The sequence below is a fragment of the Phodopus roborovskii genome, unplaced genomic scaffold, assembly GCF_943737965.1.
Source record: "Phodopus roborovskii unplaced genomic scaffold, PHOROB, whole genome shotgun sequence".
NCBI lineage: Eukaryota > Metazoa > Chordata > Mammalia > Rodentia > Cricetidae > Phodopus > Phodopus roborovskii.
The window spans coordinates 24,611,021-24,627,105 of record NW_026126482.1 but is presented as its reverse complement, the minus strand read 5'-3'; the positions used below and the strand labels follow the sequence as shown (position 1 = coordinate 24,627,105).

The 16,085-nt window shown below is 44.3% G+C and overlaps 1 protein-coding gene across 1 annotated transcript in view; it reads right to left on the bottom strand.

The window, feature by feature from the left end:
• F13a1 (coagulation factor XIII A chain) overlaps nt 1–11,547 on the bottom strand; it is a 166,245-nt gene extending 154,698 nt beyond the window's left edge. The window contains exons 1-2 of the mRNA XM_051194436.1: nt 11,423–11,547; nt 9,418–9,565 (exon numbers count right to left, since the gene is read on the bottom strand). Coding sequence (XP_051050393.1) covers nt 9,418–9,547 — 130 coding nt within the window. The 5' untranslated portion in view covers nt 9,548–9,565; nt 11,423–11,547. The remainder of the gene's footprint in view (nt 1–9,417; nt 9,566–11,422) is intronic.
• Between the last annotated feature and the right edge of the window lie 4,538 nt (nt 11,548–16,085).

Sequence of the window (16,085 nt, the reverse complement as noted above, 5' to 3'; positions counted from 1 at the left end):
CTCTGTGGATTTTCTGATCACAAATCCTAGTTCTGACTTCCACATAGATCCAGAACAAGTCTCCGCCCATGTGGTATTGTGGGGTTTAAAGACCACTCTGACACATCCTCTGAGGAAAACAACCTCAACTTTTACCCCTTCTTTAAGTAGTCATTTCCAGAATTTTATGAATCTGTCTGTTTCATAATAGATTTTATTTTGTCAATTTTCCTTTGACTAAAACACATTATTCTGGCTATAGTTTTCCCAGTAAACTACAATGAGACTGTTAAATAAATCTTGTAAAATAAAGTGTAGTTTGGTTTCTTCAGCTCAGGCATCATCGGACACCTACATCTTACCAGGGATTTACAGTAAGCATCTGCTGAAGCAAAATCCTTAAAACACATTCTGATGTCATTTCTATCAATAGTGGATTGCAATTTAGCCCAGACACCCACGGATCTCTCACCTGTGTAGCTATTTGGCTATATTTATTTATGCAACTGTTTCTTTTTATTTATGGCTTCATTTTTAAGGCCTCACATAAATTCATATTACATTTCCACTTGTAGAATTGCTTCATTGTTCCACAATATTACCATCATTTTGGACCTTCCGCACATATTCGGTACATTTGCTGTTCACTTCAGAAGATTTCCATAGTGTGTTATTTTGTGTTGTCACACAAGACATGATTACAGGTATTGATTAGGCAATCACCTCCTTACAGCTTTATAGACATACCCGAAGATCAATGTGATAAAGATAAACACTCAATTTTGACTGGTTTTTCAAGTGATTGTAGGGTTTGTCAAGTTGACAGTTGGTGTTGACAAGACCAGCTTGGGAAGAGTGCATCAAGCAAAGGGAATAGCTCAGGCAGGAGGATGAATGATCGCATGAGGAGAATAGTCTTGCTGGGGGAGGGTGGAGTTGAGGAGCATAAAGAATGCTCAAGGCCAGGAGTTCCTGTAAGCCTCATCAACCTTGGTCAGGGATTTACACTTTGTATTGAGGATCCAGCGAAAACCTCAGACAGTAAACTGACATAATGATTAAGTCCATACATGTTAGTTTAAACTACTTCTGGGGACAGAGTGAAAGAGGGTTGGGATGGTGTCAGTTTTGAAGTCTGGAAGTCCACTTAGGAAGCCGTTTCCCACTCTGGGGTTAGGATGGTACTTATTAGTCTCCCTGTAGGGCATGAGTCTATAGGTCCTAATGCACTCCTTATTTAACCCTATAATAACTACCCTCCATCCTTCATGATCAATTGCCCCAAAAGAAAGATAGTTTATTAGTTCTAATGCCTTGACTTTGCAAGGAGCCTTATCTACACAGCAAATTAAAGGTAGAGATGAAAGGATTAACCAGGCTTTCTACCTCACACCCCAGCCTGAAGAACCTGGTTAACATCTAGTAAGTCTGAGTGAGATAACCGAACATTGTACAGTACAGTGCTAGTTCTGAGTGATATTAGTAGGTACTGGAAGATGGAGAGCTTGGTGATTTGGGAGATTCTGGCCTTACCAAAGGCAGTCTGGGTTCTTTGCTGTAACACTGGTGCTGTGCTTTGCAAAACTTCTAGCAGAGCAGTGGTCTCTGAAGTGGCCATTACAAAATTTATTTGCAGATATTAGTATTTTGCATAATATGCATGGAGCTGCTTCACCACTCTGTAATTGTGCAACCTCAGCAGCTATTGAAGGTTCTAAAGAGATGGCTCACCAGTTAAGTTTGCAGAGGACACAAAGTTCAGTTCATGCACCACAGTGAGCAGCTCATAGCCACCTTCACTTCCAGATTTGGGGGCTTTGGTAGTCTCTGGGATTCTAGAGTTCGAAAATCAGTGTTTGGAGGTCCAGTGAGGATCCCAGTAAGAATATCCTGGTATCCAAGTAGACCCTTCAAGCATCTATCCCAGAAACAGCATGGTGTGTGTCCACCTTTAGAGGATCTGATGCCTCTTGTGGCCTCCACAGACACTGAGCTTGTGTGTGTGTGTGTGTGTGTGTGTGTGTGTGTGTGTGCACTTAAAATCTGGGTGTAATCACACACTCCTGTAACCCTAGAACTGTAGAGGACAGAGACAGAAGAACTACTGGAGTTTACTGTCTACCAGTCTAGTCAACAAATGGCACATTCCAAGTTTATTGAAACACCCTGTCTCTTAGGAGTAAGTTGAGAATAACAGGACTCGGAATATTCTCCCCTAGGCTGCAGATGCACGCACATTTACACAACATGATACTAAAGTATATCACACGCACACACCTGGTATATGCATATGCATTTATATATGTAGTTGACCCATTTTTCCTGCTTTTGTGGATATTTAATTTTAAGCATGGAATTTTCAAAAACAAGTTTGATTATCTTTTATTTATTTTTTATTACAATATCACCCTAATAATCCAGTGCCTTTGGAAAAGAAGGAAAAAAAATTCATAGGAAAACATTGCATTCTAAGTGAAGAGAAATCAGGGCAAAGCTAAATAAGAAGTTCCCATCTAATCTCTTAAGATTCAACTTTAAAACAATCTGAACTAAAAAAAAAAAAAAGTCCTTTAAAAACTGACACTTGGATGCCTAATGGTGGTGGTGCACACCTGTAATCCACTTGGGAGGCAGAGGCAGGAAGATCTCTAGGAGTTCAAGGCCAGCCTCGTTTACAAGAGCTAGTTCCAGGACAGCCACCAAAGCCACAGAGAAACCCTGTCTCACTTAAAAAAAAAACTGAGTTGTGGGAAAATAAGGACACAAAAATTAAACGTGGCTGAGGTGTGGAGGAGTAAAAGCCACTCTGATAGGTAAAAGATTTACAACAAAGAAATCATGTTGGAGGCGACAGGCAAATGTGTAAGATACATGGAAAGATAAAACCAGGTGGCTCATTCTTTGGAAACAAAAAATGACAGTCATGTTGCATTCTCTTCAGAGTAATCATCTAATGGGTCAGTAGACTCACTGTGTAGTTTAATCTGTCTCTCATTACTGCAAAGAAATACCTAAGGCTGGGTTTTTATAAAGAAAAGATACACTTATGAGAGAGAGAAGGGGAAAAAGGAAGGGAGGAAGAGAAGAGAGCAGAGGAGAAGAGAGGAGAGAAAAAAGAGAGACAGGGCAGAGGAGAACAGGGAGGGAAGAGAGGAGAGAGATGGGGTGGTTGGATGCTGACTGTTTAAACCACACATTCTAGCGCTGGTAAGGAGCTTGAACAATGCCTGGTACATGGCACATGGCATCATAAAGGAAGAGGCTTGGCAAGAAAAGAGATCTCATGGCCAGGCCTGCAGAGAGTGGCCTATCTCACAACCAGGCTTGCAGAGGGTGGTCTATGGTCAGGCTCTATCTTTTATAAAAACCTACCTTCATGACAACTAGCTCAGAGTCCCATGAGGAGGACCTTAATCTCCAAGGACACACCCCCAGTGATGCAAGGACCTTCCACTAGGCTCTGCTTCTCTGAGATCAAGTTTTAGCATATGAACCCTCAGGGAAACAAACTACATCCAAATCACAGTACTGGGAGTTAGTGTTAGGGAAAGAGGTGAGGTCTCCAGTGCCACCGAAAGACTAGTATTTCTCTGGTTGATCATGGATGGTTACACACAAAGCAAGTCAGGAACAGAATTTGATTCCTACAGTATGGAGGTGTAGCAAGAATTTACCAGTTGGTTTCTGTGGAACATGAGCACTGGTATAAAAATGACATAAGGCATTCTGGTGCCCATTTGCATACCAGGTTCCGTTCCCCACATGTGTGGTACACAGAAAACATCTGTTAAGTCAGTGGCCAGATTGTGCTTTGTTTATTGACCTAACAAGACATAGTTTAGCTAGAATTGCAACAGTGTTCAGGGCTCAGTCCCCACAAGCATCAAAGGAATTCACATCTCCCTGTCCAAGCCCAGCCCCTAGCAAGATGGAACAGCACACTGGGAAGCCACTTCTTTTTTTTTTTTTTTTTTTTTTTTTTTTTTTTTTTTTTAAGTTATATTATGGCTAGGAACTTGGCAGCTTGCCCTTTCAAAGTGACAGCTTTCAAAAAGTCTACCTAACACAATTTAGTCTAATTCCAAACACGTCAGAAAATGGGCTGTTAAAGAAAGGAAGAAAGTCTCTCCCCAAGCGTCAGCTGCTTCCCGGTCCTCCAGCTCTCTCCCTAATATGAGAAAAAGTGGATTATCTTCTCCCTGGGTTGCAAAAATATTCTTCTGAGAATGATTACACCTGTCACAGATGGAATCTTGAAATAAGTTAAATGTTTAGGTTCATATTCTAGGAATTCCCTGGTGAGCTGAGTTCCCCCTGAAATCTTTGGTACCATTATTACTAAGCTATAGGCACTGATGCTATGCATGAGGAAGTAGGTCTGTTTATGGTGGGAAGAGACACAGGAAGGCTCTTTCTCACACATCTTTTGGTGACTCAGGAGGAGAAAGTATAATTAGAACAATTAAAGATATTTTTCTTCAGCAGCTATTATTTAAACTGCTGTGACTAAAATGTCCTGTGACCTAAAATGTGTCAGAAATCCTAGAACAAGAGAAATGAGACTTACAATTTCTCCAGGGCTAAATACCTTTTGGTCTATCTCCCCTCTTGCCTGAAATATCTCCTCTCAATTTTCTCTTCAATATGAGAATTACTCTTAGAAACCGTAAATCCATTGAGAACCCACAGCAAGTCCCCTGTGTTCAGCAGGATGGAAGGAAAGCAAGGTCTTTAATGCTCACTGGGGTGTGACCTCTGCCAAGTTTTTAAGGCTTATCTTTTCTTTGTCCTGTAGCTAATTCTCACTACTAAGTATATGCTATCTGTCCATTTGAAAATTATTTCTATGTATTCTTTAGTCTCCCTTCATCTTTTAAAAAAAAGACTTATCTGCCTGCTGTGTGTGTGTGTGTGTGTGTGTGTGTGTGTGTGTGTGTGTGTGTGTGTGTGTAGGGGATGGAGTGGTATGCATCCCTGTTCACATGTTCGAAGGTTTCAAGAAGTTGGCAAGTGCCAATCATTTTGTGTGTTTCTTTAAGGCAGGGTCTCTCCTTGAGCTTGTGATTTAAGTTTTCTCGGGTTGGAAACAGAGAAACTGAGTCATCCTCCTGTCTCCTCTCACCACAAGACCTGGGGTTAGAGGAGTGCATATGATGCCTAATTAATTACATGGGGGTACTAGGATCTGTTTTTCATAATTGCATATCAAGCTTTCTTAGCCAGGAAGACATTTCCCTACCTTGCCACTCATTCTTCATTTGACATGTGGTCTACATCATATGCATGTAGTACAGATTAATCAGAAATCAGAAACTCAAGATCCCAGCCTTCAATACAATGGGATTACAAGCTTGCACTACCACACTTGGCTTGGCCCTTGTTTTCATTTTTTGTTTGTTTGTTTGTTTTGTGAGTCTCCTATTCACTCAGACTAGCCTTGAACTCATCGTGAAGATGAGGATGATCTTGAATTGCTTCTACTCCTATCTCCCAAGTGCTCCGATTAGAAGTTTCTACTGCCATGCCTGGCATGTCTCAAAACATTCTTTGTCATCTTACTTACAAGACTCAGCTGAGTTATCCTCTTCCCTACTCCATCATGCCACAAGACCTCTCTATATATTGGTTTTTTTTTTTTTGTAATTTTCCTAAATACCAATTACAGTAGACAGAATTGCAATGATCTTTGCCTTTTTGTTTGTTTATTTTCTTGTTTTTAAATGAAAGCCACTGAGGTCAGAGACTGACTTATTCTTGTTCCCAGATAGATGCTGGAACAGCCCCTGACATGTAAATGACAACAAATATGATTTTGGTGAACTGGGTGAGTGATGAATTTTACTCAACAACTTTATTTATTCATCACATATTTAAAGCTTTTCTCATTCTTTCAAGTCAAAAGAGTCTCTTTGGCACCAAGAAGAAGTTGATTACTAAGTGGTTGAGAGATCGGTTTGGTTCTGACAAAGAATGGTGGGAGGGAAGAAATTCTCAGAAAAACACTAAGACCCCATTATCCTAACAAACTGCTTGATCTGCCTCCGTTTGAATGTTCATCAGGCCATCCTTGCTTCCTTGTTTAACACCAGCACAATAGACCTGCCATGAAGATATTCGTATATCTACAAATGGCCGCTCTGTCCATAACAGACAGAGTCCCACAGCCCAACAGCATGAAACGGTCTTATGAAGCATTACATCTCTAGCCACACATAACTTGAAACCTGGAAGTCTGTGGAGACATTTTACAGAAACACCAACTGAGTGTAGAATAGTCTTTTAGATAATGATGCCAATATATGGGGCTGGAAAGATGGCTCAACTGGTAAAAGCACTTGCCACACAAAAGTGAAGACCAGAGTTTGGAGCCTTGCCCTTTTTTAGAGGTGAAAGCTAAAGGAAGCTAGCAGGTTGATGAACTAGGTTCAAGTGGGAAACCCGGTCCCAATACATAAAAAAGATAATCAAGGAAGATAGCCAACATCAACCTCTAGCCTTCATTCACACTCACAGTGTACACACACACACACACACACACACACACACACACACACACACACACACCACAAAACGGATGTCAATCTAAATAATATGAACATATATTCATGGTAATTTTCCTGTCATGGTACATGAAGGGGACACTAAGGATCTTTAAAAAAAACGTGATAGCATCAGGCAGACATATCTACAACTTGGCCCTACCTCTGAGGTCCCATTTTAATCTTAAACATTTCTGTTTTTCTTAACTTTTACAGAATGTATTTGGGGAAGTTTATGTAAGTTTATACAGTCTGGTGTAGTTTTTTTTTTTTTCCTTACTAAAATACTATTTTGAAGAGGGGTTTTGCTGTGTTGACCAGGTTGGCCTTGAAGTGATCCTCTTACCTCAGTCTTTCTAGTGGTTGGGAATATGGGCATACTTCACTCTCATAAAACAATGTCTAATCAACTGTTTGCAGCCATGGTGAAAATCTATTATACATACACATCAGCCATATTCTGAATATACTGGATATTCACGAATACTTCCCAGTAACCGCCAGTATCCGTGGCTACGGAGCTAATTAACGTGAAAAGCCTGACATTTTTCTTTCTTTTCCTCTCCTTGATTCTATGATCTTCTCAGTTAGTTTTACAAGGGCAGCTTTCAAAATGAAGTTACCTTTGAGGACCAGCAGTGGGGACAGAGACTTAGGCACAGGGCTCCTTGAACCTGAAGTCAGAGGCATGCTGCAAATGCAGGGTCCACTAGTGGCCGGCCACTGGGTGAACTGCAAAAAGACTAGGGGAGCCTGGGCAAATGCCTTCTCTGGCATTCATTAGTCCCTGTACTAAGGTGATAAATTTGGGGCTAGGGTGGAGGTGTGGAGGCTTGATATATTTGGTGCCAAACCCATTCTGTGCTTTTTAGACAAATAAACGGAAATTCAAACTCTGCAGAATAATAACTTGGTTCAGTCAGTATGTCTTATCATCCTCCCCCCTCCACCCCCCCACCTCCCCACCCACTCTCTTGAGACTACCCAGCTATGATTCCTGGTTCAGAGGCCCTCTCCTCACAGCATGCCATGAAAAACACTGAGCAAACACCCACTTTTAAGAGCTGAAATATGTTATTAATGAGCTATACTGATTGGGGATGCTGAGTCATTAATTTGTGACTGGTTGTTTTCCTCCATTCAGATCATCCTCTGGGTACTGGCCCTCCCTTTCCTGTGCGGGGGTGGGGGTGGGGGCTACATGGGAACAACAATGTATTATGTGGGCTGGGGATACACCACTGCAAAGTAAATAAAGAGTGCCTTTTCAAAATAGTGAATTATTCCCCATCTCTGCTTCCAAAGGTAGATTTACAGAAAACCGATTACCTCGGGTATGAGGGGAAAAATAAACAACTGACCATTCAGGTGATCTGGTGATTTTTATGTGTCTTTGGCAACATTTGGCTCAGATTTCAATTTCCTTAGGTTCTCCATCAGCGATGCCCTGATCTGGGTGGGGAAGGATTGTGTACACATTCCAGCTGACCATCACTTGTCACATGCAGTGGCTTAGATACTGTCATGGGCAATATCTTTCCAGTCCTTGAGAATAGCCTGTGCAGTAAGCATGGCTTCTATTTTGCTGATGGGGAAATGAAGGCTTGGGGACTTAGACGACTTGTTCTGTGATGGTCAGCTTGGTTTTCTGTCTCCTGAACTAGGGATACTTTGTGCCCTTTGCCACATGCTCAGAGATCCATGTGTCCTTATTAATCCTGGTGCATGTGTCTGAGCCCCTTCCTCTTTCTTTTCCTATGGCTGATTTTTTCTAGAGCCAATGCATTCCCTTCCCAGCACACTGTCTTCTCTGCCAGAAAGGAATTTTACAGGGAAACTGAATATCCCAAGGTGACCCATGGGATAGCCTGATATCTGCAGGCTTTCCAATTTTATTTGCATTCTTATAAAATAAATAAATAAAAGGACTTGTAGTCTGGGCAGCAAAGAGGTAAAGAATATCAACTGATTGCTCTAGGCCTGTTTGCTGGCCTGTAACAAAGGAAGCTGAGGCTGGTGGGTTGTACACTCCAGCTCTGTGCCTTTGCTGTCAGGGTTCAGAATGTGACACATAGATGGGAGAGTTAGTCCCTGGGCACCAAGAGTCACTATGTGACTGTACCAATCTCAGCAAGTAGATGTTTATCCCCCATGAAACTCAGCACTGAGAGCCCACAGGAGTAAAACTGGATTTTGGTGCACAAATGATATTCCACAATGTACTGCCAGCTAGATGTTATTCGGAGACAAGAGTCTGAATGTCCCTGCCCATTCCTCAAGGGAATGACTTCTCTATCACCAAGCCAGTGCTGGCACCTGGGCCCTGTCACAACTGACAGGGCCAAGAGGAGGTCGTCTGGTGGCTGCTGCATCCAGAGCAGGTCCCTCAGGATGAGGCAGAGAAAGCAGCTTGCCTTGCCTCCTTCCCCGGATGCTCAGGAGACACTGAGGGCTTCCATCTCTATTACTGTCAGAAGCTGGCATCTCTCACCAGCTCTGAGATGCACAGCGATGGATGGAGGAGGGACATGGAAAGAGTTGCAAGCCGGGCAGTCAGATGCAGCCACAATATTTTAGAAGCTATAGAATATTCTCCAAAGCCTAGATCAGAGGAGGGAAGAGACCTCAGAGAATACAGCATGTTTTGTCAAAGGAATGGCTGAGAAGTACAAAGAGGAAGTGACTTCCCTGTGTGACAAGATCAGTGAATGCTAAAACTAGGACTCTATCATTTAGGTTTCTGGTGTTGTGACAACTTGAAAAAGTTTTGGGACCTTGTCTTTGACACCAGAGATTGAGATGGTGCCATTAGTAGATGTTAATGGAGGAGTTTCTCACACAGCTTCCTCATGGGAAACGTAGCCCAGCTCTACTGGACACAGTGATGTGTTCCTCCTACCTTGCAGGTTGACACCCCTGGGCACCAGGTCCTGCAGCTCCTCAGTCGGGAGGTCAACTTCTGCTGCATTGGAGTTGTTAGGCGGAACTGCTCTCCTGCCCCCAAAGGTGGTCGCTGGAGTGACTGACATTCTCAGATTTACTGGATCCTTGGGAAAGGGAGAAGAGAGTCCATGGGAGAGGGTTATGGGATGAGCATCACTTGTAGCCAGGATTCTAAAGTAGAGGCAGAGATATAACTGTACACAGCAGCCCCAAGCCAAGAGTTGTAAGTCCCCCACAAATGAAAGCAGGAATTGGCAGTGAGGATGAGCCTTGTGATGGACTGTGTTCCCCGAGGATCTCAGGGAGACTTCCTGTTTGTCAAAACATACAGAAAGGAGAAGAAAGAGTGTTTTCCTGAAGCAAAGAAAGGCTTTAAAGACATCCTACAACAGAACTTTCCTCTCCCCAACCACCCAAAAGCCTATACGTTTGTAGGTACACGCACCTACTCATTTCATGGTAAGTTACCAAATCTAAGTCACTGTGAGGATTGGAATCATGAAAACATGTCCAGACTAGGGTTAGGATGGTCCCTTAAAGCTCTCATTTCATTATATAATAAACAAACAAACAAATAAACCAGCCATTTAATCCAGTCATTATTTACTGAAGACTTCTGATGGGCCGGGCTGTGATCCTAGTACTTCGGTAGGTACACCAGAAACCAAAACAGCATCTCTTCCCTGAGAGCTTATAGTATAGTGGGGTTAGGGATGAGCCTGGCAAGGGTCACATAACACTGTTTGGGTGTATGGAAGTGTGGAATGGAGGCTGTGGCTATGTCCAGTTGGACTGTGAGTAGGCTGTGCTCTGACATGGTCTGGCCGGCTTCCTCTTTTCCCAGGGTTTGTGCAAACAACCAGCCAGTCTAAACACTGCCCACCTTACCTTTAGGGCCCAACAAGGGCTTGTTGACCAGCTGGCAAAAATGAAGAGGGACTTTGTTTCTGAACTCTCTTTACCTGGCTCACCCAGCAGTGACTCCTGGCAACCTGACTGTTTGCAAAAAAAAAAAAAAAAAAAAAAAAAAAAAAAACAGGCACACCCTTGCAAGATGAGGCGTTACCGTTACAGAATCAACTTGATGATAGACTGTTGTAGAAATGATTGGAGCAGTGGCAGCATGTTCGAGAACAGGACCACTTGGTAAGGTAAATGGTCTTGGGAAGAGACGTGGCTCTTGGAAGAATGAGGTAGGAATGGGCGTCTATACATGCATTTGGGGACTTACAGATAATCTCTGGTGAGCTAAGGCAGGGGGTAAGTTTAGAGAAAGAGGTTTAATGACAGAGAAGAAAACTCAGTCCTCTGGTGTCTTGGCAAATAGCAAAGGCATACTGATTGGTCACTAGAGGCCAGCAGCAGGGTGTGGGGAGCAGTGCTGGGCAGCCTTCTGGGAGAGCAAGTAAAGCAAAGAACTAGAACATTCCAGGTGCTGGTCAAAAGAGGAAGTGCTGGCCACTGGGTGAGTGCAGGGGCATGGGGTGGGGAGCTGGCCTTCTTGGTGGATGCAGCAAAGGGAATGGAACTTGAGTTCAGCCCCTGAGTTGAGATGAGGAAGGAGTGGCCGTGTCAGGGCAACCAAGCCTGCTGTCTTCTAGCCAGGTGGGCATTCCCAGATGGCCGTGCCCTCTCCTCTAACCTTAGTCAATGCCCCATGGTTGCCTTCCCACAGGAAAGGGAACCTGTCCTTGGAGAAGCAAGCCTATCCCCATCCCCATTTCAGAGCCTTTTCTGCCAGTCATGCTCCTATACAGCCTGGTGGAGTTCAAAGAAGGCCCCTCTTAGAAGCAGGGCTGAGCAGTGCAAATGCAGACATAAAGAGCTGGAACTGGAGAGAGGGGTTGCCTCCCACCTTGCCCAGCCCTTTAGAGATACAGAAATGTAGGAGCAGAAGGAGAGCAGAAGGAAAGGCGCAGCTTGGGGCAGGGCTGCTCAGTGCTGCTCTGAGGATCTCTTACCTGCTTGTGCTCCCGAGAGGGTGCCCTGGTTGGCTCGCTGTGTGCCTCTGGGTACTTCCTCAAAAGGACTCAGGCAAAGTGACCAGAAAGTTGGCTCTTAAATAACTTCCTAACGGCTCCCACCCTCCTCCCCATCCCAGAGGATTTCTCCTCCCCTTTCTTGACAGCTGGTGGAGGGCGCAGAACTTTTTTTTTAGGACTTTCCATGACACCCATCTTTGATATGCCTGCATGCACCCCTTCCTGCCTGCATAACCTCTTTGCCCCTAAGTTCCCATGTTGGCACCTCCTCACCATCCCGCCCCCAGGTCAACCTTTCCCCTCCTCTGACTGCTACTAGTAAACTACCAGATGGCACTGATGTGTTTGCCAGCCTCTCCCCTGCCCTCCTGCTGGGTCAGAAGGGCTGAAGGGTCCCTTTTCTGTGGAGCAATGCTTTGCCACACACATGGGTGGTGAGCTGGCAGAAGGGAGGATCTGCCTGCCCACAGACAGGTCACACAGACAGTTGTGACCATGCATAAGGCAAGAGCAATGAGTCCTCTTGTGCAAAGAAAACTGTCCCCTTGAGTTACCCAGAGAGCCCCAGCCCAACCACAGGACTTCCTGAAGGACAGCCACACTGATGTCCAGTTCCAGAACAAAGAAGTAGGTACCCGTAAGAGAGCCACACATTTAGACACACTTTGTGTTTTCCCTCGAGGCCATGCTGGCGTATCTTCAAGACTTACAGAAAAAGGAAAGAAGTTTCCCTCCCCAGGCTCTGCCTATTTTTTGTTTTGAGAGTGCCATGTGTTCAAGTACTTGTGATTTCAACCACAGATCCTTCTAAGTGTCCTCATTGTCTTCAGGTGCCTGATGTTGGCATGTGATCTCCAAATTTCAAAGGCGGACAGGAGTTATTAGTTAAGAATTCATATTCTCCTCACCCTATCCCTCCGCTGCAAATCGGTGGCCTTACCTGCAGTTTTACCAAGGTTTTCCTCCTTCTATCCTTGAAATGGAAAATGTCCCCTACCTCCTTGTCCAAACCAAACGCCTGCGTCTTTGCCATGCTTTGTGTCACTTTCTCAAGGGCTTTGCTGCACCTCTTATCCTCTCTTCCTCCTGTGGCTTCAAGCTCTGGCTCCTTCACAGCTGCTTCCTGTCAGCATTGACACAATTTCAAGATGAGTCCCTTCAATATTTTAAAAAGCCTTTTCTCAACTCATGTCCTTCTGGTCATATTTTATTCTCCTCTCCTATGTCACGGAGCCTCTGACTTCTGGTTTCTACCTCGATTACTTTTATTCAAACTACCAAAGTGAATGTATCTGTCTTAGTACATTTTGTTGCTGTAACAAAATACCTGAACTGGAACATTCAAACAGGAAAAAAGAAAGTTTTATGTAGCTCATGGTTCTACAGGTTGAGAATCATACAAAACATAGCATTGTCACCTTCTTAGCTTCTAGCAGAGGTCTTGAGCTTTCTTCTCTCTCTCTTTCTCTCTCTCTCTCTCTCTCTCTCTCTCTCTCTCTCTCTCTCTCTCTCTCTCTCAACTTAAATTAGAAACAATCTTGTTTTACATATCAATCCCAGTTCCCTCTCTGTCCCATCCTCCCATGCTCCCCACCAAGAGTGAGGCCTTCCATGTGGGATCTTCAGAGTCTGTCATATCATTTGGAGCAGGATGGGGTACGTTTTTCTGAGTACACTGCAAGGTGTGGTAGGCTGATGAGGACACTGTCTACTACACACTGTGTCTTCCTAGGGCAGAAAGCTGGAGGGAAAGCTGGCATGAGTGGAAAAGAGAAAGTATAGGGCACCTCGCTTTATAATGAACTGTCCTCAGAGTAACTAACCCAGTTTCATGAAAGCTACCCTCATCTCTCCTAAAGGTCTAACCAATTCTCCATGGTGTCACAATTTCAACCTGCTTTTCGGAGAAGAGACGCCATGTTGAAAGGAGAGCACCTCTAATGGTCTGTTTTCAAGCTAAAGAAAAAGACTGAGTTTTTAATCTTTTGAGACATTGTGTTCTCTTGCCCACTCTGCTCTTGAAATCTTTCCTGTGGTCTCTGAGACACTGCACACTGTGCTATCCCTTCCAGTGCTGTCCTTTGATCATCTCAGTGGCTCTGATGGTCTTATATTTCCATGTATCTCCTGGCACCTCTCAAATGTAGGTCTCCAGCCATGGTCTTTTCCAGAGCTGCAGACTTCCCTAGATAGCTGCCATCTGGTCACCTTCTCTTGGCACACCCAGTGATTTCCCACACTCATAGTCTCCATGGTGGGACACAGTTTTCTCTGAAGACTTGACAAATCATAGAGTTCCAGGGAAGGTTAGTACCTTGGCATATGAGCAAATTGCAGACAACCCCCACACAAGCCTCAAATCCAACCCTCCACCAGATATGTCCTATTCTACGCTTGCCCAAGGCCTCTCCATAGCTAATTAACTTTGCATAAAAAGTAAATCCCAATCCTCAACTGAAAAAGACCCCACATGCTCTAGACCCTACTCTGCCCTTGTGCCCTACCTCTTTCATGCTCTCAAGTCATATCATTTCCTGCCCCCACTCCCTGTCACACCTCACTCCAGCCATTGAACTTCCTACCCTGTGCCCCAAGCCTGAAACACAGCCCTCTCACACATCTCCACTTGCTAGAAGAACATTTCCCTATTCACAGTCATGATCATGGCATCAGTGGCTCAGCTCTCCTGCAAGAGTTCGTCTAATGGCAGTGCTCTTGACACTTGTGGGGTCACATCCCTGACTGGATTCCCATTGGACAACAGGGACTCCAGCCAGAGAGCCTGCTGAAGATACGCATCCTAAGTCCACCATGCATGCTAGAAGATGACCTGAGTGAAGATGCACTGTGTGCCTACTTACGTAGGATTTGGGGAAGAATGGCCATGGCTGCACATTTTATACCAGATTACATAGATGTCAACCCTCTGTTCGAACTGTGCTTTCAAGACATGCTTGTCACCTCACAACCATCGCTATCATGCCACATTTGGCCTAAAACTCACAGTTCTGTGGATATGCACACACATTAGTTTAATAGTGCTCTACCCCAGATCCAGTCACCTTATGAACGTGATGGATTTCCTGGGCTCAAGAGACAGTCAGTAACCCAGTGTCAGAGGCACCAAACCTAGCATGTGGCTGAAGTTTGTCTGTCTTCTGGTGTTGCCTCATGGTCCTGTGACTTAGGAGTCAGAACAAAAGCTTCTGGTCATAGAATGAACCTTGAGTTTCACCAGCAAGGATGATACATACAGAAGCAGTCTATGTGACCAGACACTGAGGTCTTTGGGGATGGCATGGTGTCCTTCATGTCGGAAGGCCTTTTGCTTGACATAAGAAAGACATTTATAGCATGTGGGTCAAACTAGAAAAAGGAAACCCACACTAGGTATTTTTAAAGAGAGAACTTGACACAGAGGGATTGTTGATACACGTCATAAACGAGACAGGAGGGCAAACAGTGGAGGTGAGTCAACCCCGCAATTAAAAACTGAGTAGTTGCTGTCAGCATATGGTAGGATCTGAGGTTATGTGGCGGGACCTAGAATCCCATGGGACTGTCTGGTGGGAGCTTGAGATTCAGTCATTACTAGAAACAGGGTCTGAGGTCAGCACTAGTTTAGTCTGTCTTTTTGGTTGTTCGTTTCTCCCTGTTCAATCTCCCTCCATTGCCTCCTATTTGCTGAACTGAGCTGAAAATCGCTTAACCTACAGAGGGTAAAGGGTTCTAAGAAACTGCATCATTCCCATGCCCCTGTGTTAGTGTCCCCAAGACCACCCTTGAGTGCTATGAGCTATCAGTGCCCAACAGGATTAGTTGTCCTAGTGACTGATTTGCAACAAAATATCCATGGGTGAGGTCCACAGGAAACCAGGCAGATAGTCTCAAGGGCCTTCTCCCGTGCAAGTCATATAGGCTGTGCCAGACACCACAACAATGACCTGTGACCACATATGTGTCATGGTGCATACCAGCGAAATTAATGGATTCTGTTCTGGGATTTTTACTGGGAACTAGTCATGTAGACACCTTCCACCAAGTTCTAGACAAGAGTTTCTCAACTTGTGGGTAGTGATCCCTTTGGGAGTCAAATAACCATTTCACTGGGGTCACATATCAGAAATTTACATTATGATTCATAAGTAGCAAAACTATACTTATGAAGTAGCAAGGAAAATAATTTTATAGTTGGCAGTCACCACAACATGAGGAACTATATTAAAAAGTTTGCAGCATTAGGAAGGTTGGGAACCACTGTTCTAGACAGTGACAGGAAAGCAGGTGGTCTATGTAAAACACTTGTTTTGTTGAATTAAGTCACAGTGGATGACACTGATCAGTTAAGGGAAGATTCCCGAAATCCACTTTCCCAGATGACAGACATGTGCAGGATAGAATGAGGAGAGGCCCCTCCAAGCCCTCCAAGCCAGAAGCTCCAGTGTTTGCATCAGTGACTAGCTAGCTAACGAGCTGCATTTCTGGAAAATGATGCTTGCTGAGACCTCAACTATCACCTGCAACAAAAGGAAACATCAGTGATTGACTGGGGTAACTCTGGCTTAGGCCCACTTCCCTGGCATTACTGGGTCCAGATGGGATCACTGAAGGGGCCAGCATCACTCTTCCTGCATGAACCAGG